A 25,410-nucleotide genomic window follows, 5' to 3' on the forward strand; every position below is an offset into this window, starting at 1 on the left:
TGATGAAGTCATAGGATAGCATGTCAAAAAAGTGATAGTTAAGTGTTGAAAAAAAGTTAAAGTATACCACATTACCATTTTTACAATCACTGAGCATAGCATGCTGAAAACAATGATAGTATAGCAGGTTGTGAAAAAGTAACAAAAAAGTCACAGTATAGCATATCTAAAAAAGTGATGACTTAGTCATAGTATAGTATGTCAAAAAAAGTGAAAAAAACTCATAGTGTACTATGATACAAAAAGTCATAATATAGTATGTCTTTTATAGTATAAAAGTGCTTAAAAGACATAGTATAGTATGTTGAAAAAAAATGATAAAAGTCATAGTATAGTATGTTAAAAAAAAAGTGATAAAAAGGTCATAGTATAGAATGTTGAAAAAAGTGATAAAAAGGTCATAGTATAGAATTCGGAAAAAAGTGATAAAAAGGTCATAGTATAGTATGTGTAAAAAAGTGTAAAAAGGACATAGTATTGTATGTTGAAAAAAGTGGTAAAAAAGGTCATAGTATAGTATGTGGAAAAAAGTGATAAAAAGGACATAGTATAGAATGTTGAAAAAAGTTAAAAAAGAATTCATGGTATAGTATGTCAAAAAGTGATAAAAAAGTAATTGTAGAGTATGTCAAAAAAAATGATAAAAAGGTCATAGTATAGTATGTCAAAAAAGTGATAGTAAAGTGTTGAAAAAAAGTTAAAGTATACCACATTACCATTTTACAATCACTGAGTATAGCATGTTGAAAAAAATGATAGTATAGCATGCTGTAAAAAAAAAAAGTCACAGTATAGCATGTCTAAAAAAGTGATGACTAAGTCATAGTATAGTATGTCAAAAAAGTAAAATAAGTCATAGTGTACTATGATGCAAAAAGTCATAATATAGTATGTCAAAAAGTGCTCAAAAGTCATAGTATCGTATGTTGAGAAAAGTGCTAAAAAAGTCATAGGACATCATGTGGAAAAATTTGATAAAATGTGATAGTTTAAAATTATGAAAAAGTCCTAATACAGCATGTATCTAACCTGACAGTAGCTAATGATTTCTGCATATTCGTCTCTTTAGCTAAGCATATTAGACCTCAAAACGTCCTGAAACATGTAAGACTTAAACACTAAACCTCCTGTCTTCCACTCAAAATGTTATCACCCTAAGATATCTGACCTGACACAAAATGTATGTTTTTGTAAAAAAATCTTAGTGTTATATGTTGAAAAAGTCATAGTATAGTATGTCAAAAAGTAATTTAAAAACGTCATGGTATAGTATGTTGAAAAAAGTTATAAAAAGTCATATTATAGTATGTCAAAAAAAGTCATAATATAGTATGTCAAAAACGTTCTAAAAATCATAGTATAGTAAGTTGAAAAAAGTGATGGAAAAGTCAGTATAGCATGTCAAAAAATCAACAAAGTGTGTGACATAGTATGTCATTAAAAAGTCATGCCTACTATACAGGGCCTGTAACATGTTTGTGAGACTGACCTCGGGTGCTGCTGGCTCTGGTGCGTGTACGGAGGCCTGGCACCGTGGATGTCACGCTCTCTCCGCCCTGCAGGCTACTCTTTAGTACGGCCTTCATGTTCTCATGTTCAGCTGCATCTTCAGCATACTGGATACCCTGAGACTGGCTGTCCTGTGCGTCTGATGGGCCGCCGCCAAATTTACCACTCTGGAAGGGGAGAACACAGGATTACTATATCTGACATTTACTAACTAGGAGATGGTGAAACTCCGCTCCATGCTCTGGCTCTTTTAGTATTTGGGAAGTACCACAAGAAAAATATTTAAATATCAAACTTGTCATACAGGTTAAGCTTTAATAGTTACGCAACACTTTCCAGCCAAACATAGATATATAATAAGAACAATTAGTCATGTCAAATAGTTGAATGTTGCACATACACATCCAAAGTGCTGTTTGTTCTGTGACAAAACAAAAAAACAAACATGATAATAACACAGACATTCCGGGTTTAAGAGTACAGCTTCCCTTTCTGAGGTCTATCCATTTATACCAGGAAGTAGATGCGACTCTTCCTAGTAAGATTGTCTCAACACTGCATTCAACAGCATGCAGACGCCTCCTTGTCTCTCATTTTCGTCACCTTCAAGCTTCCTCATTATTGTTACACGCACACACAGAACCTGACGGTCTAACTGCTGACTTGTCCTTTCCTAATCCTCGTAAATACATCCGTTATTGTTCAAAGTTATGACAGCAGTCCGGTTGAATATTAGTCACAACAGAAAGTTCCCATGCACTTGTTTACACACAAAGTGACCCCCCTACCTCACTATCATCTTCATCCTCACTCTACAGAGATAAAGGAAATGGAAGAAAAAAGGACAAACGGTGTGTTGTAAATAGAGTATACTGCTAGTGTCAAGTGAAAACTCTTCATATACAAAGTGAGAAATATTTAGTAAACTGTTTTTAGGTTTTCAGACTACTGAGTTATCTAATTGTTTTTTACAAAGGCTGTAGCATTTTCTCAAATCATAGAGACGCATAAAATCCTTAAGTTATGCCATAAGCATTAATTAAATTGTTAAATCTTTTGAGAAACATGGTTATCTACTCTTTTCGTTAGATTTAGAGTTGGACAAGAAGTTTATACCCTGATACCACATATCTGTTTTGTTTTTTTTGTATTAGTTGGCCATTTTCAGCTTTTATTTTTGACAGGACAGCTGTAGACATGAAAGGGGAGAGAGAGGGGAAATGACATGTAGCAAAGGGCCGCAGGTCAGAGCCGAACCCGGACCCGCCGCATTGAGGAGCAAACCCCCACACATGGACGCCCGCTCCACCAACCGAGTTATCCAGGCGCCCATGATACCACGTATCTGTACAGTAAATATGTACATGACAGCTTGGCTTAGCATTTAGACTGGGAACTAAAGATTTTGCCTGCCGCCACCTCTAAGGCTCAGCAATTAACACGTTATATCTTGTTTGTACAAAAGAGAAAAGAAATCGGCAGTCGGATTGGGTTATCTTTGGACAGAGAAAGGCTCTTAGCACCTACGTTTAGTCATTTTAAAGTCTTCTCATCCAACTCTCAACAAGAAAGAGATGTCAAACTATTCCTTTAAATATCAAACTTCTAAGATATTTTAACCTCCATAAACCATAAAAAAAAACATTGCAGATACTGTATATACAAGGTTTGGAACAGTGACTGAACATCGTTGGAAGAGCGTGGTTAAGGTATGGGCCATGCTTTTTCTCCTTCAGGGACATCCAAAGGTTTACATTTTCACACAGTGATTGAATTAGGGTCCGTTTGAAGAGAGGGGCCCCTGCCGAGGCTCGCTGCGGAGTCCGCTGTGAGCAGCCAACTCCTTTGGGTTTAAGGGATTTTAATCATGCAGGGAGGTGTTTGCTCTGGCCTTTCTTAGCCTGCTTCAGCTACAGAATGAGATACACTAAAAACAATTCACTGATTGTTGTTACTGTAATCTATACATGTGAATACAGAGGAACTTTGCTGATGTCATTACAAATGAATGCCACGTCTGTCAGAAACGGCCACGTTTGGCACTTTAACCAGATTAAGGCTATAATCAGTATCTAGAGATGGTTCATATTGTTTCATGTAATTGAGAAAATACAAACTAAACAAAGAAGATGATCAGAAAATTGAGAAACTGGTGTGTGACCATTGCTCATGGGGAGGAGCACTTACATCTGTTATCATTTTCCCCCTGGTCTTGTTCCTCTCTCTGTGGTTGGCCCTCTTTTGTTTCTGTTGTAGCACGCGCTCTCTTGTTGTGCGATACTCCAGGGCAAATTCACTCAGGATCTTGCTAAATCGATGAATGCTGACCTCCCGTATGGCATATATCGGATGGCCCAGGAACAGCAGAAAGGCATGGAACCTGCAGATGTGTAGAGTAACATCACAGAGATTTTTGGGTGGAAGCAAAGTTTAAGCATGCTTCAAAAAGTAACGAAAGTCACTAAACACAATGGCATTGAAACTGATAATTAGAAGATTAACTAAATAATTATAAGAATATATGAACTAAAATGCAAGAAACATGTAATCTAATCGAGCATTTAATCTACACCTGAACATACCTGTTGAGTATTCTTCGATGTACAACCTTCAGAATAATAATTCTCTCTGCACAATCTTTGAGGAAGTCGGACATTTTTTGTTTCAATGCTGGTTTCATCTCATGTTTCGCAATGACCTTGAGGTGATCCCATGATGCTTTGCACCTACGTTCCATCTGGGCCAGATTGTCCTGAAGCTGGTCAAAGTCCACCTGACAACAGTATAACAGAATTGTTGAGGATGCTCTTTTTCAGCGGATATGCCATTTGCATTTACTGCTACTAGTAAAAACTAATACTGTGGAAAAACTGTTTAAACAGTTTTTTTAAAGTATAAAAAACCTTGGCCAAGCGGGTGATGGCTCCGATCTCAGAGTAGAGGTCAGAGCTGTCTGGAAACTTCTCCACCACGATGGAGCAGGTGTGGTGCAGCAGGGACTGCTTATGAACCGTGTCCTTTACCTCCGGGACTTTTTCCAAGTAATTCAGCTCAAAGCCTTTAGCCTATAGATGCATGCATGCACAACAACAGAGTCAGAATGTGGGAAGGAAACAACTGTCTGGAATTAAAAATCAAGAGCCCCTAGTTGAGAACCAAATTGCAGTGAATTTCCTTTTTGGCACGGTTAATAAAAGGGGCTCCATGGAGTGCGCAGAGTAGATATGTAGATTCATTAGGCTGGTGATTATCAGAAACTTCTATCTACTTCAGACTCAACCAATTATTCTGCTCACCAAAGCCTGAACATATCATAAAAGACATAATCCCAAGCGGATCTCCCTTGTTCTGCTGCCAGTTTTAAATGGCTTACTGCAAAAATATAAATGTAGCCATTATTTACGGGAACTACTTGTTTTGATGTTGATGACTTATGTTTTCCTATTGCATTTTTGGCTCTCATATCCAAGTGGTTCACAAATACATAGACATACACACAGAAACCCCATCACAAAGTAAAACAAAAAGGAATGCAGGACATAGATGCAAGTTCACAGACAAGCAGCTAGACAAACACAAACTGTAAGAAAACACACAATCCCTTTTCCCTCTCAGACAGACAGAGTTAGGTCCAGCAAAGGCCTTGATGCGCGTTTTTACTGTAGAAGGACAGTCTCTGGTGCAGACCGTCAGGCAGCACATTCTTCTGCACATAGAGAGTCCACTGTTATCTTTGCCAAATAAATATCTTGGCAGCGGAGTTGAGGGAGGAGGTGGAGGAGGAGGAGAAGTGTGACGAAATGAAGGAAGTAAGTAAAAGACACAGAGGGAGATTGAGTGAAAAATGAGGATCCCATATATGTCTTGAGAGTTACTCACATTAGTGCCATTGAGGAAATTGCCAATGGCCAGTAGCGTGGTCAAGATGTGCCGGAGTGTCTTGTTTTTCTCTAACTGGTCCATCCCTTCCTTCAGGTCCTGCAGAGGCTCTGCCACTTCCTAACAGAGCATGGGAATGCAGTCAGGAAACATCTGTCTATCCTTCTGTTCATGTTTTTGCCATTTGATTCGGCTCTTCTTCTCACCTGATTACAATGTACAGTGAATTGTCAAAACTATACCTCCACCAGATTTACGCATTAAAGAATGTTAATAGGTCTGAAAATAAAATAGTTTAAAACCTTTTGTAGCTCCAGAGGGAGCTTCATGGAGCTGATAAACGGCTTAAGGGATGTCACTTGAGGCAGCGTTGGTTGGGGCTGTCTACAAGTTTAAAACTTAAAATATCTGAGGTTGTGGAGTAAGGGGAAAGCCTTACATTAGCTGCCACTAGCATAACATACCTGAATCTCAGACTAAACTGTCAGCACTCACGTTGCATTGTGGTTAATGTAGTTCAAATTAAATCATTTATAAATATAAATTAGGTTCTTGACGGTGTTATATAATTCTGAATTGGAATATTTTGAATTTTTTGAAGAGAGTTAGATATGCAAATAAATACTATACTTTGATTCCTTTAAAATAAAAAAAATAATGAGTTGAAATAAAGGACGTTTTTGAGTGTTTTACTTCTGTAGCTCTGTAAAGTGTGATCTGTCTGCATGTGATAAAAGTGGACATGAATGTGTCTGACCTTCTCAATAAGCTCATAGTCCATCTTGAATGCCCACAACTGCAGGCGAGCAGAAAGCTCTGTGATGGAGGAGAGGGTGAGAAGGAACTGTTCAGCGCTACCTAGGGGAATATCAGGGCTGACCAACTGAGCCTCCTGGATCTTCTGCTTCTCCTCCTCTGTGGGGATCATTGTCAGGATTTTCTAGGAGGAGAAGGGAAGGGATAGGAACGGGCTTATGAAAATTCATCAAGTCAACCTTTATGTTTTTCAATGCCTGAGTAAAACCTTTAAATAATATGTCAGGGAGAAAATCATGGAAGGAGAGAGAAAACAAATTGATTCTGACATTCCCACTCTGTTTATCAGAGACGTTGCCAATTTTTTACCACAAACTTCTTTGACATCTGAACTTCCAACCTCACTTTTGTTGTCTGGCTGAAATTATCTCCAGAGACAAAAGCTAAGGAGGAATCCTCCTTTCTGCTGAAAATGAACTCAAGGTGAAGCTCTGAAAACTACAGGTTAAATCACCCCAAAGGGATGCACCATTAATCAATTATCTGCTAAAACGTCTGTAGTATTTTTTTATATGAGCTGAAAATATGCATGTGGAGCTACCCTTTAATCATCACTGGGATTGAGTACACAGAACGGCCAAAAAGCCAGCTGTGCAGCCAGAAAATCACATGATCAACAGTGTGAGCCATCCCATCTAGAGGAGATAAATCTCTTGTTTTGGTGTATGTTGGTGTGCTAAGTAAATATCCTTCAAGAAACCCATGTGTATTATGGATACAGTGAGCTTGAAGTGGTTCTATTGGACCAGACAGTGCTTATGACATACAGTGCCAATTTAGATATAGGATGTGTGAAAATGCTTACCTCAATGCCTTCCTTGTTCAGTGCATACTCATCAAAGTTGAGGATAGCGGTCTTAATGGTGCGAGGAGGAGGTAAGACCGTCAGGCCAATGTTTATAGCATTGCTGCGTTTTGAATCCAGGACTATGATTTCTTGTCGTTTGCCATCAACAGCTGCTTTCTATGAGAGAAACAACCCATCATCATGTTAGATTGTATATCTTGAGTAGGGAAAGCAGCCCTTAATGTGTTAAAGATGCACTACAAAAAATTTGTGTGAAAACACACCCGACCTATCAGCCTTTATCCCAAAATGGAGACGTGACAGAGAGCAGCTTGGATCCTATTCACCAAAATAGAGCTATACAATAGATTCGGACTGTTTTCCCTGGCTGAAGTCTTGTTGTGAGTATTGTGACCACCAGCCTGAGTGATCCATAGATAGGAGGTGATTAAACTGATATAGTAACGAAAGACAAAGATTTTCTGCTCTCACTAATACTGAGAAGGGTTTCACCCATTGTAAATGCCAACCGGAGTGACAGTTGTACCACTAAGCTCACAAAATGATCCTTTTTAATATGGTGCTGGATAGACTTAGACTTCTCTTTATTATAGCAGGAATATAGCAGGATAGCAGGAAATCCTCAGTTATGGGAGAGAAACCGAGGCAAATCAGGACTGCAAAATAAACCTCCCAAAGTATATCGTAATACTGCATGGTTGAACTGTAACAGCGGTACAACACAACGTTACCTTTGTGACAGGCAGCTCCTTGGATTTGGACTCAAACAGCTGCTCCAACTTGGACGTGTCCAGTTTAACTGGCTCCAGTTTGGACCAGAGGGACTCCTTACAGAATTTATGACTCTTACACTGCCAGTCCACGGGACGCACTTCATTCCAGAAGAGACGAATGGTCTTCTTTTTCTTTTGGAAGAGAGGCATATCCCCTCGACTCAGCTGGGGGGAGGGGGGTGGGATTGGGGGCATGAATGGTGGGGGTGGGGGCATCATCTTGCCCAGGATGGGAGGAGGAGGGGGGCACCCAAACAGGGGTGGGGGTGGTGGAAGGGCAGCATTGCATGGTGGAGGGGGAGGTGGTGGTATCAGGTCACTTGACCCCATTACACTGTCTATATCTAAAATGTCCATGTCATCCTCATCCTGCAGGTCTGTGAAGTCCATTTCTTTTATCCGCAGCTCCCTGGGTGTGGCCATCAGTTGATCCCAGATATAGTCTGACTCTTTCTTAGGGGGAAGGCTTGGCGAGGCAACGCTTGGTGATTTGTCGATCTGCTGCTGCTCTTTTGAGACCTCAACCTCAGAAGGACACGTTAGACCTTTGACCAAATCTCCAAACTTCTCCGCCACTGCTCGGACACTGCCCTGCTTGTCCAGATGTCCCACCTCCATCTTCTTCACATTTTCTTCTCTGGCCTGTCTGTGAGCCTCCAGTGTGGAGATCCTGCTGGCCAAGCTAGCCACAGAGGGGTCACTGACCTCTGTCTCCTTCTCACATTTACAGTTTTCTTTCTCTGTTTCTGCTACATTCCCTTCATCAGTGCTGGTTGTTGTCTGCGCATAGAGCATGTCCAGCATGAAGCGCTTGTTGTTGAGTATTTTGTTGCACTGGTCGTTAACATCTGCATCTTTAATGCACTGGGTCCATTGGCCTGTTGGTACGTAAAGAATTTTGACATTGAGAAAACTATACATAGTTGGTCACAGTGTTGGGAGTAGCGCATTACAAAAAAACGCAATTGCAGTAATGTATTCCTTTTTGCTGTAACAATTTTGGCACTATTATACCCCTTACAATCTCAGTAACGCAAGTTACAATGCATTTTAACCAGATATTTGGTGGTGTTATGGTTTCTTCTTGCTTTAAGAATTCACCAACACCGCAAAACATTTTGGCGTAGAAACAAAAGCCTGTGAGTGTAAATTTCCTTTTGCTCGAATTCAATGGTTGGGATGACGGCAGAGACGGATACATTTTCTAGATGGACATACTCCCATTATTTTCAGAAGTTTTGTACGCCACGTCGACGCAAGGTGCTGTCATGTCACTCTTCCCATGGTCAGACCCAGAGCCAGAGACAGAGACAGAGACGGGACAGACAACATCTGTGTCCCGACAGGTTAACATTACATCAGCGCGGACAGCAATGTGTCCAAGAAACTGACTGTTTAGACTAACTATGCGTAATATCATTAGCAGTTGTGGAAAGTAACAATGCCATACGTCAACACAATTGTAAGGTACTTTTAATATATTGAATATATATTTAAAATATATTTTATGTTCTCCTATTTTATACTTCTACTCCACCACAATTCAGAGTCAAGTATAGGTCTATGTTTAACTTCACTATTTAGTTATGGCTTTACTTACTTTGCAGATTCAGATTAATAATACAAAATACTACTAATAAACTATGATGTATAAAAGTGGCTAAAGCTACCTGCCAAGTCACTACATTACTTCTGCTAGGTACTTCCACTGTCATTTTGGTGAAAGTAACTCAAAAGTAATGCAAAAGTAGTGTAAAGCATCATTCAGAGACAGTAATATTGTAATATAACTAATTGCTCTCAAATGACAGTAACTACTAATCTATAATGTATTAAAAGTTGAAAGTAACTTGCCCAACACTAGTTGGTCATCAAAGTAAGTAAATTAAATTAGCATCGACCATACCTGCTTCAGTGTCATTGGTGAGTTTCTCCTCCCGCTCCTCCCTCTCGAGAGTGCTACTCGTGGAGGAGATGCTGGATGCAGAGCAGTTGTCTTTTTCATTCACCTCCTCATTCTGTCTCTCCTTCTCGCTAAGGAGCACACCGTCTTCTACATCCCTTTCCGTCGGCTGGTCCTTCTCAAACACCTCTTCTAACTCGACATTCACCTCCACTTCTGGCTCTCCCACATCTGCTACATCTGCTACCTCGGCCTCCATTACCTGCTCTTCTACTTCTACTTCATCCATGCACTGTATCTGTTCTTTCAGCATCTCCTGCTCTTGGCTCTCTTCTTTCTCCATGCCTGACTTTTCATCTGGCGTCGCCTCTGCCACTACATTCTGGCTGGACAGAGTCTCAGCAACATCCTCTGTCTCAGTCTGCTGCTTGTCTGGCTCGGAGGGAGGTGTGGGGGAAGGTTCTGATACTGTTAACTCTGGCGCTGGACTTTTGGTTCTTGTCTGTGGGTCAAGGTTTGGCTCTGAGATATGTTCTGTTCCTGGAAGAGAAATCCAAACAACGTGGAAAAAATGTTACTTTAAGTACTTCAGTTTTGTGCCTTTATATTATCTGATAGTCTTCAGAAACATTCTTTGTTTATAATTAAAACATTTTTAAATTGCTTCCTGACATATCCTTAATTGCAGCGAGTGACTGTAGAAACAATTCACAAAGCAATTTGTTCTGTTACCATAGCTCGGGATCATGATCACAACATGACTGTAAAACACAATACGAAAGGCTGAGAGAGAGTGCTTCAGAAAAAACTAAAAGTTCAACATTTTAATCTTTGATTAAAGTAATTACCAAAAAAGTGTGTTTTCATGCCTTAACTCTTGTGCTGTCTTCCCATCAACCACGCAGTTTTAATTTTATCTGGGTCTGGGTTTTCTAGGTTTTGGTCTTCTTTTTGACACTTTTATCATTATACCCAATGTTTTTTGAAGTATTTCCAGATGGCCTTGTCCTTTTTTCAACATTTTTGAAGATCTTTTCAATGTTATTTTATCAATTATTTTCTTTAAATGCTATCAAATTGAATAACACATTCAAATTCAAAGAAAGCAGTGAACTGATTATTTATTTTACTTGTGAAGTGCTTTGTTGGGAACCCTCCACATTATTTCATTTTGACAATTTGTTTCAAAGAAAACCTAAATTTCTTATATGGAAACTTTTTGAAAATGGGTCAAATTTGACCCGAGGACAACAGGGGGGTTAAGTTATTCTAGCTGTTTAATCAGCCTCTTAAAACACAGATACAACATCAAAATATCTGTATCTATTTCCCTACACATTCCCTTAATAATTTTTTTGATATGCATTTCTAGAGTAAAATAGTTACTCTCAATAATCCCTTTCAGCACAAGAGCAGCTATATTGAATTTCTAAATGATAATCACTACTCAAAGTCCAGTGTCTGTGACAGGTGCTCTGACAGCCAGTAATGTCTCTACCAGCGTTGGAAGCTGACATTACAGTCCATTCACGGTCACATCACTCGGGTAGTTCTGATGAATAAATGGTTGGCAAACACCAGTTACCTGACGTCTGGTGTGCAGTGTCTTCCTGTGAGATAATGGATGGCGTTGTGGAACAGCGGAATGCAGAGCGGCTGGCAGGGTTGGGACTCAAACACAAAGTGATCTCTGTCCGTCCTCTCGATGGCAACCTGGGGCGCTCCCGCTCAAACTCCTCTGCAGCTAGCCTCTCCACAGACTTGTACCTGCAATGACAAAAAGTAGCTTTCAGATGTCTTTAAAGAACACTAAATAAGAATATCAATACAGGCCTCTGAGAAGATTACATTTTAGAGATATGAAGTCAGGGTTTGGTGAGTAATAGCTGCAATGTCAATTCTGTAAACATAATGACCTATTTGTCTTATTCCTGGATAATAAAAAAATAAAAAAAATGTAATCCCATTATTCAGGAAGCCAAATGGTGAAAAAAGATGCCCTTATTTCAAAAAATTTTGGCTGGTGTTTATTGATCTCAGTTCACGCATTCTTTAAAATTTGATCAAGTGGATGGTCTCGTTCACAGGGGTAAAAAAGGTGATGCCAATGAGCTTTACATTATACTGCATGCTCACTCACACAAAGACACGGCCAGGGGAGATAACAGGACCTCATACATGCCAAAACAATTACACAGTTGTCCTGTAAACTTTGGGATGTCTTAATGGTGAGCAGGCCTAAAGGGTCTCTGGCACCTATAATTCAGCATGCGGCTTAACATCTGCTATCAGTTCTAAAATAGGATCTCAAAGCATTTACAACCCTCCTTAGCTGATTCATCTGTCTTCTCAACGGCAGCATTGTGTGATCCATGTGAACCCATGAACCAAAGTAAGCTCACCTTTTCTCTCTGGTTTGTCTTGCTTCTTCCCTCTTGTCTGCATAATCTTGACTTAGATAGAAAGACAAAAATAGAGCCAGAATTTAGGACCTATATTCACAGTACGTGTGACTTAATATTTTAATTGGTAAACAAAAAAATTATATGGTACAAAGAAAGCTAATCATAAAATAAAATCATTTTGCAGACTCTTCCTCTTCATGTTCCAATATTTATTATGATCCTCATAAAGAAAGACAGCCCAGCTTTTATCATACTCGTGGAAGATTTTGTAGATATCTTTCCAGAGTCAAAACTGGAGCCAGGTGTTTCTAAAAATGCCAACATGTCTTTATTGTCTGCACAGCTGCCTACGGTACAAAGTGAAGAAATAATACATTTTCATGCTGTGTTTAGTCTGATTTGTGAGGTGAGACTAACTTTAAGCGGTTCCTCTCATCTCTTTCAATTCTCTGCAGACGCTCTTCTCTTTCCAGGCGTCTCCTCTCTCTCTCTGCAGCCAGAGACTCTTGATGCTGTCGGTATGATGAAGTTAGCAAGCCCCCTAGAAGAGGTCTACACGTCGAAGAGAAAGAACAAATTGTGATAACATTATCAAACATTTGTGACTAGTTTGGGTTTTGTTATTTGCACATTCGTTCAAATGGGAGCTTTATGGATGAGGTAAGTTACATTTAATCAACCATATAGACAAAATATTTTTGCAGTAACTGTGGAACGGTTGAGATGCCAACCTGTCAACCGGTTTGGAGTCTGGTGTGGAGGTTGCTGAACTAGTGAAGCAATGGATGGGTGATATAGGAGCCTGGTGCCTGCCAGGGTATGGACTGCCTTTGCCACTGATTCTATTAAGAGAGGGGGAAAATAAATGCTTTGTTCTCTCCTAAGATATTTTTCACTCAACGACAGAGAAGAAGGATGGATAACACTTCAAGAATTCGTGATGTGAATTCCAATGTCATACTGCTGGATAGTTTACACTGAAGCATCTGAATAGCTTTCCTGTGAGAAAAGCCATGCCATCAAAGTCTGAAAGGTATCTGCAGGTGCACTAATCATCCATGTCGGTACATGGGGTCAACTTTTCATAAATGTGTCTTATCACTTTTCTTAGAGGCCGTGAACTTGTTGAGTTGAAGCTGATATCATTTTTGCACATTTTGTCCTAGAACAGTTGTCTATAAATACAAATAGTTAAAGATCAACTACTGGAAACATACTGGTGTGCATCTATCCTTTAAGGCAAACTGCATCATGTGCACACATGAAACAGTTTATGTAAATCACAAAACCTCTGAGCTATTATACATGTTTTCTCAGCACACTCTTGTTACGCTTGACCTGTTGACGCCTGGCCTTACCTGTCAGCCCAGCAGGGTTTTCTAGTTGTGTAAGATGTAAGAGAGTTGTTTATATCTGTCAGACTGAAGATAGAAGTAAGAAAAAAAAGAGAGTTAGGTCAGTCACTCCAAAGATCAGATAATTAAACGTTAGTCACACAAACAAGATAGTGAGACTGCAGTCGAAGGTAGGAGGGATGCAAGACCACACAACAGAGCCGACGGGGGCAAGACCGATTCAATGTGCTATTTAGAAAGCATAAAACTACTGTAAATTCTAATAAATAACACTATTTTAGAGGCTTTTAACGGGTCACTTGTGCTTAGATGGCATCAGGAATACACACTCTGTAACTGCTATGCCAGTTCAAACTATCCTGTTTCTATTGTGTTCTACAAGAATACGAACAACTAAAGACAGTGACTGTGACTTATTTGAATTCCGTAATGCTTTGAAATAATATATTAACTTGTCCTAAATTAACTGTAGTACAGAGCCACAATGGAAGACAGATAAGTGGTAAATATTTGTCTGTCCTTTTTTCTGGTACACTATGTCTTTGGAGCTGCAACATAAATCCTATCTGAGGGGAAATGAAGGCAACTGTAATCAAGAAAAAGGTTTTTTAAGGATGAAGGAGTCAAAGAGGAACTAGGCTCCAGCATTTCCAACACAAATAACCTCATGGGATGGAACGTTTTCACGAAGAGATACAAAATATTTCAAATTTTAAAATGACTAAATCTACTTTTACTCCAAAGATGCTTGCATGTGTTTTTGCTGAGTGTACAGTGAGCTACACAGAGAGACAGACACCAGTGATCGGGATGACAGTGTTTTTCCACATTGTGATGTGTAATGGTCTAACACAAGTAGATGAACTGTAGCTCCTGCCCTCTACCTGTAGAGCCTTTCTCTGTCCTGGCCCTTGTCACTCTCTTCGGCCCCGATAGACACTTGGCTCTGGTTCAAGTCAGGGGACACAGGGAGAGGTCGAAAGGGAAGGGGAGGGAAGAGGGCTAAGCCTGGGGTAGACTGACACTGAGGGTGTGCTGAGCGTGGCACTCTACTCAGAGCAACACCGAAGACAGAGTCAGGTGGCTGGGGAGGAACACCCCGAAGACTAAAGGTCCTCTTTTTAGGTGCGACGGACACAGGAAGAGATGTTATGGTCTTGGTGCTGAGATATTCTCTGTGCCCTGGCTGGTCACTGGCATTAGGGAGGATGTTGGCCAAACAATTTAAGTTCAAACACATGTTAGGAGTGTCTGCTACAGCCGGAGCCACACTAGGATGACAAAATACAAGAGAGTAGGAGTCCAAAGGGAATGAAAAAAGAGGCAGAATTTTAAATGGAAGAAAAACTAGGGAGATACTGTATGAGGGAAATGGGGAATCACGCTTGGGAAACCAGTTTGCCTAAAATACCTGTGAGCGCCCTTTCTAGAGGACTCAGTGACTGGATGACTTTGATCATCTGCCTCGTCCTCCTCCTCCTCCTCCTCTCCCTCTTCCTCCTCCTCTCCTTCCTCCTCTTCCTCTTCCTCCTTCTCTTCTTCCTCTTCCACTTCCTCTTCTCTGTTGTGAGAGGAGGGATCGAGGGTTGAAGGGAGGAAAGGGAGGATGTAGGCAGTCGAGAGGAAAGAGATATTGGACAGAGACAATATGAGAACACAGAGCAGAGGAATGCCCAGCGAGACAACACACAGAAAGGAGAAACACTTAAAACATGCTTGCCTAAAAGCATTAGAAGTAGAGGAAGAGAGACAAACATTGAAAGATGTATGAGGTCGTTAATAGGTTTTGACAACATTCAAAGACAGCGTTGAGTCTCAAAATGTTAGAAATGGATGTGCACAGGCAACAGTTAGAACCACATTCAAGTGTTACTTCCATGGCAGCACTTATACAACAAGACTTTTAAATATACACATCCCCCAGTGATTTTAATTTAGGAAAAAAGTATTCAATACAATAACAAGTTTTAGGGATGTAGGAGATATCTTGGGTTTTTAAACTGATCTGGGACATTTCGTCATACATTAGTCTGCGGCCACTTTGCTATTTGGATCCCTCATGGTTGTCTGGATTTCATTAACAATATGGAAAATAGAGATCTTCAAAGGCGGCTTAGATATCCTCTGGTGAACTGGAAGAAGGTAGTCTAGTGTCAAATGACCTGCTGGACTGAATTGAAGAATAGACCCAAGTGCTACCGGCAATATATACGCACATGTTGCTTTAAAAAAAGAAGCTTGTTATTAATGATGATGATGATTTAATTATGTGGAAATAGGAAAGTCAGCAACAGATTTGAAAGACAAAAAGCAAAAGACACATAATTCCTGGTTAAAAATGACCTGTACTAAAAAAAGTAATTCAGGTTAACCTTTACTTCCATTAAAATGTAGTCATTTTTGTTGGTACTTTTACAGGGTAAAGTAGTCCAAACTACTGTACGCTACTTATTTGTAATTGAGCCATGTGCTCTATTTTGACAAGTGATGCCTTTAATTGTTCTGTTGTAATGTTTGTGTACTCGTCTTTTCTTCTTTTGACCTTTTTATCTATTGTAAAGCACTTTGTAACCTAGGTTTCGAAAGGTGCAATTGTAATAAAACTTTACTTACTTAAAAATTAAACAAGATTGCAAATTGCTTCCTGCCTGAATCACCAGTTGTGGTTTCCCTGGGTTTGTGTAGTCACAAAGGTTTGTTGTATACAAAGCAGATGGCATTATGGAGTTTGAGTTTAATGCACTCTCACTGAAGGAAGCATGACTTGAGACAAAGAGCAGATAGCTCTTATCATGTGTTTACAGAAGCTTCCTATTTCTATCCGTGGAAAGAGTATGTTTGATAGTGGGGAAATTAATTTGAATGTTACTTTGCAGCAACGGTCTGTTCTTTGCTGTTTCATTACTATATAATTATATGCTTTGGCTCTGTACAGAATGGACACACCAATGCTGAAATATAATACAACACTTGCAGTCATGTTGTTTCAGACTAATACTGCACGGACCAGCAATAGTTTTTGATTATTTTTTTGGTGCAGCTATCTCGTAGGATTTATGAAATACAACATCAGAACAAACCCTCCTGGCTGAACCTTTTTAAAACCAGGATCTGTCCAAGTTCCAGCTATAATTGAAGCAAGGATTACACTTCTTTTCTTCTCTTGAATATTTTTAACTTTTCCATTTCTCTGTGTCCTCCCTCCACCTCACCTTTCACTAATGTCTTCAACACGTTGGCCACCAAAGGGCAGGAAGCTGCTTGTGTGAGTATGAGGGTTGCTGGGTGATGCTGGAGCAGAAGCGTGGCCTCTGCTATTTTGGAGCGAATGTCTCCGGCTGCGTCTTCTTTCCAGGCCTCGCCTCTCGTTGTTGCCACCAACGCTGGCCCGCCGGCGATCCTTGCGGACGCTGGGAGGCAACTGGGCATCATCGTCTCCGTCCTCATGGCGGAGAGATATCTAGATTAAAGTCATTACAGACAAACTGAGTAAACAAACAGCAACCTGGGGTACACACGTCATTTCTGGAGTATGTGAGCCACTACCTATTATGAGAAACACTTGACATTTCATTAAAGCTGGTTGTTATGTAATATTGTAGCAGTGTAGGCTTCCTGACCTCGTAGAGGTTGAACTGTTCTACCAGGTCGAGGTCAGTGCCTTTCCTGCTCAGGTGTCTCTGGGCCACAGCTTCGATGCCCTGCTCCTCCAGACAGTCCACCATGTCGTAATATGAGTCCTGATCTGGGAGGCCTGCCAGAGTCTGAAACACAAACAAAGTCAATAAACAAGAACATGTACTTACCTTGTCTCTTTAATATTTTAGGGTTAATTGTGAAAGAAAAACATAACTGGAACAATAGAGAAGGATCACCTGAGAGACAGGATGGGAGTAAAATTACTTCTTAAGATGTTTTATTTAATCCTTGTTTTGAAATAGAATCTTTTGCCAGATATGCTATCTAATTAAATTTTAACCTGTATTATTTATTGCACATCTATTGTCTGTATTTTGAAGCCAGTGTTATTTAATTTGATCAAATGTTCCCTTTGTATTATGGGAAAACACGGCAGGTTCATTACATACATGATACTGTAATCCAAACTTATTTTTAAAGAAGTCGTTGCTGCTGTTATAAACTTCAAAAAAATGCAATTACAACAACTTGACTGAATTTGAATAAATCAAGCACACAATGTGGCCCGGCAGATCAGATCACACTTTATGGACTATGTGTCCATGCTGAGTTTTCTCTCGCACGACTATTTTACAGCGTCTCTGTACGGTGCTTAACGCCGTCCATGACGATAGTAATTTAATGTAATGTATAAGAAAATGCCGTTAATCCTGAGCACGTTTTTCTCCCATCCCAGAATGTGGTGTCTGTGGTGCGTGTAGATGGTGGAGACGCAGAATGAAAAAAATACAGAAAGGAGCAGACCATGTTCCAGCAATAATCTGTATGCTGTAAATTGCCTGCCGTTGTACTCTTTCACTGACCTTATTGATGAGCGTCATTGCATAAACCAGCAGCTCTGTATCCACTCCATCCTTCTCATCCAGGATCTCAATGACGTTTGACCACGATTTTGTGCCTGTAGCATAAAAAAGCATGCAACACATTGCATATCGAAAGACAAACACACAGAAAAACAGAGCTACCTGTAATTCCTTTTTACAAATATACTAGATACAGCATTAATAAAGTCTTAACTAATCCCTCTGCACATTTTAAAGTTGCAAACATGCAGCAACACTAGGGTGCAGGAATTCAAACAAAATATAGTTTTTATCTGATTATCTCATTAAATATAGTTTTATCTCCCCTGCACGACTGATGCTCCTTTAGAGAGGCAGAAAACTGAACCCCGCGGCTGACTGCAGTTACAGTCTTACTCCTCGTTCAGTGCAAAGCTAGGGAGCTTCCCAGGACAACTGATCTGACAACCATGTAACAGGAGAGCTGAACAGCACTACAGCTACCACTGATGGCTTGATCAGTGGAATTGGAAAAATCTACCCTAAATGGGAGTTTACATGTTTTACATTATCCCTGTAATATTTTACTGGTCAGGTTTTACTTGAGAATTTGAACAACAGAGAAACAGTGATATAATTTGAATTTGATATTTCATGGATATGGAAACAATGTCTTATTAGCTTTAAGAACCACATTCAAATACAAGTCATTTGCCTCACACAGTGAAACCGCTGAGTCTGTCAAACTCTTGATGCCCTGACAGTTTCCTCTGTCTGCAGGTATTGACTTTAACATCCAAACATCTCTGTAATGTTTACCTCTTTTGGCATCCGCAACGTTCACAGCCTTTATAAGCAGCACAGCGTTAGACTCGGTGTACTCCACAAACACCAGCAGCAGCTTTAGAGCTGTCTTCACCACCAGACGGAACTAAACAAAGACAAAAATACATTTGAGACAGAAATCACACCTAAATCCAAGCAAAATCCACTTAATATCCACTGTAAATTGATGCTTTTGCTCAAACAAATGGATCCACAGAATCCAGAGGAGGTGCCAGCCCTTGAACTTCCAACTATCAAATGGAATCATATTGTCTTATAAAAGCTTTTCCTGTCTGAAACGTCTTGAGAGGTTTGATATGAACATTGTGTGACGCTAAAGGAAAATTAAATAGACATTTAACAGGGGAACATACTGTTTTGTACATAAATAGTATGGAAAAATAACAAAAGTAAAAACACAACAACAGTCAGAATAAAATAGAGACTGGGTTATAACTTAAAATACTACTGCAGCCAACTAAAATTTACAACTGCACAAAAATGTGCGAAGGAGAGAGAAACATATTAGAGAGGGGAGTAGTAGAGCTGACACACAGCAAAGTTGTTAATTTGCTTGAGAATGAGATCAACATCATGTCAGCGGTGATAAAACCATCAGAGTTAATTTAACACTTCTGAACAGCTGCCGCATCAACACCCACAATGATCGTGGTTAAAATGACTGTTGGCAATGGAAACTTTCCATATAAAATGATATGGTTTTGATAAAAAAAAACAAGGTGGATGCCAAATATTATTTCAATATTTACATGGTGAGGCAGTAAAGCAATTAGTAAGAACAGATAACAGTGAGGAAAGAGTCAACGTAGTTCCCTCATCTCCTGCAAATATGCTGCACATGAAGAAATCTGGCCACTAGAGGGCCGAGGGGACCACAATCACAGAGGAAAGGGTACGTGATTATTTTAATGACATCAGTGCACAGATGGGGTTCGCAAGTTGATTTTACAGTATATCTACTGCGGTTATATTCATATTCTTTACCTTGGATCCGACCAAGGTGTAAAGCCACTGGACCGTTTCATTGTGAGATATGAGGCCATTCATCCCATCCACATACAGCATTATCTGACCAAGAGCTGGAGAGAGAGAGAGAGAGAGAGAGAGAGAGAGAGAGAGAGAGAGAGAGAGAGAGAGAGAGAGAGAGAGAGAGAGAGAGAGAGAGAGAGAGAGAGAGAGAGAGAGAGAGAGAGAGATAAAGGGCTGTGGTTAATCATCTGTCATTCCAGTATTTTCTTTTTTCTAAAAACACACCATATTTGTCCTGCTCATCACCAAAAAGAACTCAATCAGACCCTAATGAGTAAATAGTTGTCACATAAACAATCACATAAAAACACATGCATTATTAGTGAAAAGGGTCAATGATATTACTCTGCCCATTATGAATAAATATATGTAAAAACAGGAGCTGCTGTGGAGATAAACCTTTTCAAAATCCCAACAATTGGGTGAAGACCTAAAAAGGAAAACGGCACTCGTCCATTCATCTTTCAAGTCAGTTGACACAACTGGAGGGAAAGTATTTGAGCAGAGTGCCTCACTGGATGCTGACATGACTTCCATCTGTAACAGGATACATAAATAAGAACATAATAAGAGCCAAGGGATCTCTATGGGGGGCAGTAAAAGTGTAGAGCTTCTGTTAAAGAAGGAGATGGGGGAAGGTAGACAAACACTGCTGGAAAGAAGTGGAACAGACAAAAGCTCCCTTTAAATATGTAGCCTTTTTTTTAACAGCATCTCAGTGGCCATCCACAGGGAGTTTATGCATTTACACAGAAGACCACAGAAACAGGATGAGCTCAGCTTGAACTCAGTGCAACTTTAGGTGATACATTAGCTGACATGGGGGAAGAAGCAGAGCAGTATAAACATGTGAACACATCGAAAGTGGAACATTCTCAGAAGGCCTGTTTGACTATTTCTTGGCAGAAGCTGTATGGTTTTGGGGGGTAATGCCAGAATTTGATTTTCAAACGTGACAAAAGGTGATGAGATTGTGCTAATCAAGTTTTAAAAAATGTATGAGCACCTGGAGACTTCTTCATGGGCTACATAAGCTGGCAAACCACTGTTAAAAAGGCAGAACTAAATAAAACAGGCAGAGTTAAATCTTTATCCAACAACTAGATAAAAGACCTAAGCAGACTTATAGAGAGCCCTTAAGAGCACCGTCTAATCTCCTCTTGCTCAAAACAGTTTTACATGTTATGATGAGAGGCTGCAGATTCTGTCGTGTATTTTTCCTCTCCCATTCTCTAGAGGGGCATGAAAATCGTGAATATTCTGTGGATAAGCCAAAATTCCAAGGTGCAGCTGCTGTGTTGTGCATGGTGCGTGAGAGTGTGTGGGTGGAGGCATGAGTGCATGTGTGTGTTGCATGCGCCTGCTGACGGGCCACTGCTGCAGCAACAGGGGCAGTTCATCTTTTTATCAATCAGGGTTAATTACTCACAACACGTCAGGCCAGAGCATTCCTAACAGGCCTTGCCTGCTGTGAGCTGAGGGCTGTGTGTCACAGCCGTCAGCGGCTTGGACAACATGGCGAATCAAAGCAGACCACATCAGAGTGTGTTTATGAAAACATGATTAACCTCCTCAGTCATCGTGGCCCAGAGTGTCACCCTCTCTGAGGACCTCCCCCCCTCTTTGTATGGAACCACTGCTGACAGACAAGTGACAGTGGTAATGACATGGCGTACAGCTGGTCTAATGGGAAAAACTCAAGTGTAAAAAGTGGCTAAAATAAATATGCACAGTATTTCTTTATACACAGACAAAAACAGCAGTGACTGAGGCTGGATGAGTACTGAGCCACACACTTTTTAGATTGGTAGCCAAATTCTAACCATACACTATCATCAATGTGCAGACTTTTATCTCTGGTGTGCACCTGTGCACAGTATCTGGTGAGGTTTTTGAGGAATGTCCAATTGAAAACAGGGGTGAAAAAAGATCTGTGGCCTTAATGAGGCTTTTTAAAGTGTCATTGTGAAAGCAACGTGAATGTTCAGCTGCTGACAGATGAGATGTTACTGTATCCAAACGTCACCTACAAAATCCAACGACTTTTAGATAATTCTGACACGTTACCATGAGACATCACTCAAAGATATCACTGACAGGTTATGATCTTTTTTTAACTTTTCTGCATTTAGCCAAGTTAAATAAAATCTGATTGAATGTCTATATCATATGTTAATTTGTAGATACAGAAATTATATGAAATTCAAACACTTGTGCCAAGAACCAGACAATCGTTACCTTTTCCCTCAGATTCATGAAAACTGCTGCTTCATGGAATTATTCATTGCCAGCTGCCATTTCTGTACAATTCAACTTTGAGTACCAGAAACCACATGGAATGCAGTTACCCTGTGAACAGTTAGGTGAAACGATACTGTAACTGTTTAAAAAACAAATACCTTTAATTAGGGGAAGCTGCAACCTTAAGAGTCTCAGAAACAGTTTATAGGAAACATCTAATTACTCTCAAAGCAATCACCTTTTTTGAAGTTCAAATGATTTCCACACACATGGGATTTAATTAGTCGTGAAACTGCTCCAGTAAATGGAAAGTTACCTGTGTGTTGCAGTTCAGGCTTTGAAAGTGAGCTCAAATCCTTACTCTGGCATGCTTTTCCAGCGTTGTACCTTTTTTGAATAGCTGAGACTGCGGGTCCAGAACATGGGATTTGTTTTTAAACTCTACAACAGACAGTCATCAATAACTCTGGAAGAGGGGTTAATAAGAAGAGCATGTGAGTGCTGAGTCTGTACAGGACACCCGCTTCTTGAAGCACTGATCTGGGGCCAACAATGTGGGCCTCCATTCGAGTAATCATGTGCAGCTCTATAATACCTCACACAAAGTACAACAATAAGATTTTGAAGTCCCTTTGTATGTATGTCACGTAATGAGATGTTGGCAGACAATGAGCTGCCTTCAAAGCAAAGTGATTAGAATTTAAATGTAAGCCATTATAGGAAAAGGATAGCCCAGGAAGAAAGATTTAGCTAAAAAAAAACTTGGAAGTGTTCTATGAGCAGCCTGGCGTCTGTATGGCACTCTCACCGTCCATTTCTTTTAATACTCAACATGCGTTTGTCTTCAGAGTAAAAAGAACGTTTGAACGGTATCGAGCGGCAGAAGGGAACCACATACCCACTGTGTGGAAGAGACCCTGTTCCTGTGTGTGAACCAGAATTCTTAGAGAAACTAATGCAACTGAAGTCTGGTGGAAGTGTTTCTTCAGGGCCTCTCCCTCTCATAAACCACAGCAATTATCTTCCACAGTCCCAGGAATGTGCAGGAAGGGCAGCTCCCTGACCACTGCTGAGGTGAGAACCAATCTTGAGGTCTGGGTGGCAGCGCCAACACAGGCCAGCTGACTGTTAAAAAATACACAACCTTATCTACAAAGATGCGAGAAACCAGCTCAACAGCTTCCCCTCTACAACACTGTTCACTCCCCTTCCACTCACAACTCTGCCCTTTTGGTTTCATTTATAATTTGGTATTTTTTAAAACTGGGTCATCCTGTCTGTCAACTTGCAACATTTAGTTTACCAGGACTTTGGGACAGGGGCCAAATCTCTATCTTATACAATACAACTTAGAGCCTCTTACCTTCCCTGCAATAGCAGAGAGCTGCACTAAAGCCTGCCTCCCACTACCAACGTGAGCTGGCTGTGGTTTACTGCAAAGACTGAAAAATACTTCTGATTGTGATTCTATTAGGTCACCATAATTATTGAAAATGTTTTGAATTTTGAGAGTGGAGTGATCCTGCAATCCTGGGTATCCGAAAGCTAGTGGTGTGAAGATCATAACAGCTGTGGCCAAGAGACAGGAGATTACAATATGAATAGGGTTTACAGTATGGCTTTGTAAATTAAAATTTACCAATGCTACTCCTTAGGCTTAATAAAAAAAACAGGAAACCAGATCAAGTACACATTGATGTGTGCGAGACAATAAGTTGTTTGTAAAACGAAGAGAACTGTGTTACATAGAACCAATGCACTGAAGGCGGTAAGGCAGCATGCATGTAAATAATGTCCGCAAAGTCAAGGACATATAAGAATGTAGCCTGCACAAGTTTTCCTAAATGCTAAATTGAGGCAGGCCCAATTTCAATTATAAACCAGCTCCTATAACTAGATTCTTAAAATGCTCTCTAAATGCACCCAAATACCCAAGTACTTGCAGGATGTTAGTCTTTTAATTTGAATGCCTTTAGTCCCAAAGTAGCTTTTGGTAATGGCATTTGTCATGACTGCATCCATGCATGCCTTGTGCTAGCTTTTCATTTAGAATCTGTCCACCATAAAAAATACCAGTCTACTACTTGTGCCAATTATGAACTAAATAAGACATTTTCATGGGTTTTGGTTTGTTTGTTATTTAGCTAATCACCCAGACCATTAGAGCAGACAAACTGCCTCTGCCAGACCAATTCCAGCCGACTGCCACACGTACATTAAGCCCCATACAGTAAAACACCACGGGGATGCTCCATTTTCAGTGCTAAATACATGTCTGCCAGTATTTGACACAATTTACTATGGACCTAAGCCCAAACAAACTCTCTAAAGACAAACAAACAAAACTCATGGAACAATAGCATGAAGTAAGGCAGGGGAGTCTTTTCCAGATGTGTAGAACTACTGCTGAGCAGGGTACACTGGGCCGAGTAGACTACATCACGGTAAGTAAAACAAAAAAAAGGCTAAAACGTTTAATACTTCTCAATTTCCTGGTATTCAAAGTAGTATACAGCTGCTACTGTACTGCACTACAGAAAATCATTTTTAGGACAATACAGAACAGGGGAAAGCCCAACCGATTAGCTTTTCCCCAACCCATCCAAGTGGGGAAGATTTTGGAGAAAAGCTAGTGCATGACATCCACCCACTTGTAGAGTGATCTGAAAGATGAGCTGTGGTAAATTCTTACTGCTCTTGAGAGAGTAGTGATGTGATTCGCTCTGGTTCTAGCCAACCATATGCTGAACTCAGTCCCAAAAAACAGTCAGCTCATAGGAATTAGCCGTAAAACCCACCAGAGTGCTGAGAATTTAAGTCAATCTCCTGCGTACTACATTACTGAAAAATATATATTTTTTTCTTTCTCCACATCATAGTTTATACATCTTAGATGGCAATTCAAATATGATAAAATAAGAACTTGAGAAATCAAACATTCTTATGATATAATTGGTTTTTATACTGAATTCTGTTACAGTAAAACAAGCTGCAGTACAGTTGTTATTCTACTGCGAGTGTGTTTGCTGAGGCTGAAAACTTCTACAGATGCAGAGAGAAGAAAACAGGGAAGGCAGGTAGGGTTACACCGGGTTCAGATGCAAGCTGTCTCCAGCGAAGGGGGATCAGAAGAGTCTACAGGGTCTGACACAGGGGGACGACAGGGTGGGAAATATCCGGTAGGAACCAGGCTCTAAGCTTAAACAACAACATGACAACAGCGTGTGGTTTTCTATTTAGTTTAAAAAAAAAGGTAACGTTAAATTTTTATCCAGGATTTTAAAATGACAAGTGGTGCTATTTTTTCAAGACCGAATGAACCTGTCCATCGAGTATACAGTAGTGTTTGTTTTAGTCTCACTGTC

General features: G+C 40.1%; 1 protein-coding gene across 5 annotated transcripts in view; it reads right to left on the minus strand.

Moving 5' to 3' along the window:
* The window catches only part of fhod3b (formin homology 2 domain containing 3b), a 92,377-nt gene that overhangs the window by 7,771 nt on the left and 59,196 nt on the right, over positions 1-25,410 (minus strand). Inside the window, exons 6-27 of one of the 5 annotated variants that reach the window (XM_034875471.1) lie at positions 19,760-19,854; positions 18,749-18,860; positions 17,951-18,045; positions 17,069-17,212; positions 16,661-16,908; positions 14,860-15,009; positions 14,333-14,719; positions 13,452-13,514; positions 12,825-12,935; positions 12,511-12,645; positions 12,091-12,141; positions 11,274-11,455; positions 9,692-10,228; positions 7,744-8,663; positions 7,010-7,168; positions 6,146-6,328; positions 5,389-5,508; positions 4,413-4,574; positions 4,092-4,282; positions 3,697-3,889; positions 2,298-2,321; positions 1,490-1,676 (exon numbers count right to left, since the gene is read on the minus strand). In XM_034875471.1, coding sequence (XP_034731362.1) covers positions 1,490-1,676; positions 2,298-2,321; positions 3,697-3,889; positions 4,092-4,282; positions 4,413-4,574; positions 5,389-5,508; positions 6,146-6,328; positions 7,010-7,168; positions 7,744-8,663; positions 9,692-10,228; positions 11,274-11,455; positions 12,091-12,141; positions 12,511-12,645; positions 12,825-12,935; positions 13,452-13,514; positions 14,333-14,719; positions 14,860-15,009; positions 16,661-16,908; positions 17,069-17,212; positions 17,951-18,045; positions 18,749-18,860; positions 19,760-19,854 — 4,449 coding nt within the window. The remainder of the gene's footprint in view (positions 1-1,489; positions 1,677-2,297; positions 2,322-3,696; positions 3,890-4,091; positions 4,283-4,412; positions 4,575-5,388; positions 5,509-6,145; positions 6,329-7,009; positions 7,169-7,743; positions 8,664-9,691; positions 10,229-11,273; positions 11,456-12,090; positions 12,142-12,510; positions 12,646-12,824; positions 12,936-13,451; positions 13,515-14,332; positions 14,720-14,859; positions 15,010-16,660; positions 16,909-17,068; positions 17,213-17,950; positions 18,046-18,748; positions 18,861-19,759; positions 19,855-25,410) is intronic. The other 4 variants (XM_034875472.1, XM_034875473.1, XM_034875474.1 and 1 more) reach the window with 4 other exon arrangements.

Source organism: Etheostoma cragini, chromosome 6 (genome assembly GCF_013103735.1).
Source record: "Etheostoma cragini isolate CJK2018 chromosome 6, CSU_Ecrag_1.0, whole genome shotgun sequence".
Lineage (NCBI taxonomy): Eukaryota > Metazoa > Chordata > Actinopteri > Perciformes > Percidae > Etheostoma > Etheostoma cragini.